This window comes from Pterocles gutturalis, unplaced genomic scaffold (genome assembly GCF_000699245.1).
Source record: "Pterocles gutturalis isolate BGI_N339 unplaced genomic scaffold, ASM69924v1 scaffold19968, whole genome shotgun sequence".
Classification (NCBI taxonomy): Eukaryota; Metazoa; Chordata; class Aves; order Pterocliformes; family Pteroclidae; genus Pterocles; species Pterocles gutturalis.
In genome coordinates, this window is record NW_010123523.1 from 20743 (window position 1) to 22153 (window position 1411).

General features: G+C 56.1%; 1 protein-coding gene across 1 annotated transcript in view; it reads left to right on the plus strand.

Annotated features, from left to right (window-relative positions):
* Nucleotides 1–1411, plus strand: part of NCKIPSD (NCK interacting protein with SH3 domain) — a gene marked incomplete at its 5' end in the record, with an annotated part of 23178 nt that overhangs the window by 4047 nt on the left and 17720 nt on the right. The window contains 1 exon segment of the mRNA XM_010077946.1: nt 1274–1411. This exon segment is cut by the window's right edge and continues 147 nt beyond it. Within this exon segment, the coding sequence (XP_010076248.1) occupies nt 1274–1411 (138 nt within the window).

Consider the following 1411-nt stretch of genomic DNA (forward strand, 5'->3'; position numbering starts at 1 on the left):
TGGGGCCCCGGGCACACCATCCCCCCGGTCCTCCGCTGCCTGTGGCCCTGGGCACAGCATCCCCCCGGTCCTCCGCTGCCTGTGGCCCTGGGCACAGCATCCTCCCGGTCCTCCACTGCCTGTGGCCCTGGGCACAGCATCCTCCCGGTCCTCTGCTGTCTGTGGCCCTGGGAAACGCGGAGGGAGTGAACTCTGCTGCTTTTTGTGGCAGATGTGGCCAGTCCACATCCTTGAGGGTGTTTGACTCCCGCAGACCCTGTGGCTGTCTCCCAGCAGGGCAGTGGGGGTGTTCCCTGGCAGTGGGGCAGTTGCCATGGGGAGCTCACTCGTGGTGCTTTTCAGACAGACCCACATCTGCTTTTGGCTCCCAGTCTGTCCAGTGCTTTCTTTGTACAGAGCTCAGATGAGATTTCCATAAAGTTGGTGGCTGGTGTCTGTAGGAAGCAGAAATAATCGCAGGGGCAAGGTGGTGTCCGTGCTGCCCGCAGGCAGGGAGGACTCCGAGCAGAGTGGGACCCCGGGGCAGTGGCAGGAGCTTCTTTAGAAACAGGTGGATAAGGTTTACCAAAAATACACATTAGACGGGGTTAAAGGAGACGAAAATCTTAGCATCTGTTTGCTTGTAGGAACGGGGGCAGCTCTCACTGCTAGAGCTAGTCCAAAGCAGGAGCGGGGGCAGGAGCAGATAGCGTGGAGGCTTGTGAAAGCCGGGGGTGCTTGCAGGGCTGCAGGGCTCGTGATCAAATGCTGGAGAGTGCTGAGAGGGAGAGACAGGAGGTGTTGTCAGCCAAATGTTTCCTTCGCCGTCGCTGCTAACCGTGGCGTGCAGTCGTTGAGGCTCGTGCAAGAGGGAGGCACGGGTTGGCATGTGAAGCCTTCGGTGTCTTGCAGTTCTCAGGCACCATCGTTCAAAAGTGGGGGCTGAGATCCTGAACAGAGAAAAGGGCCCTCGCTAAGCCAAGGGGAAAAGACTTTTCTGTCCCTTAGTGCTGTCCCTCCCTCCCTCCCTTCCCCTGCGTAAAACACTGAGCCCTTTGAAGAGTGTTCATCTCAATGGAGCAGTTTTCCCCTTTCTAAAGAGGTGATTGTGCGGGAATGCTCCAGAGAGAACTGGTCCAATTTTGCTTTGAGATAAGTGAGGCAGGAAGAGGAGTTAAACGGCTCTGGTCGCATGCACAATGAGCCATTTAATGGACTGCACTGTAGCAATTTGGTTTATTTTTCCTTTTCCTTTGATGCTGTTGCTAAGGCATTTTTAATTGTTCCCTTTCAGACTCTGTTGAAATTATCCCTGGCTCAGCTTCCAGCACCTCCTCCATAAGCACCACATCCCTGGATACCTTGTACACCGCTTCTTCTGCCTCAGAGACCGCTCTCCCGACGGCCACCTCCAGCCCTGCCAACACCCCGC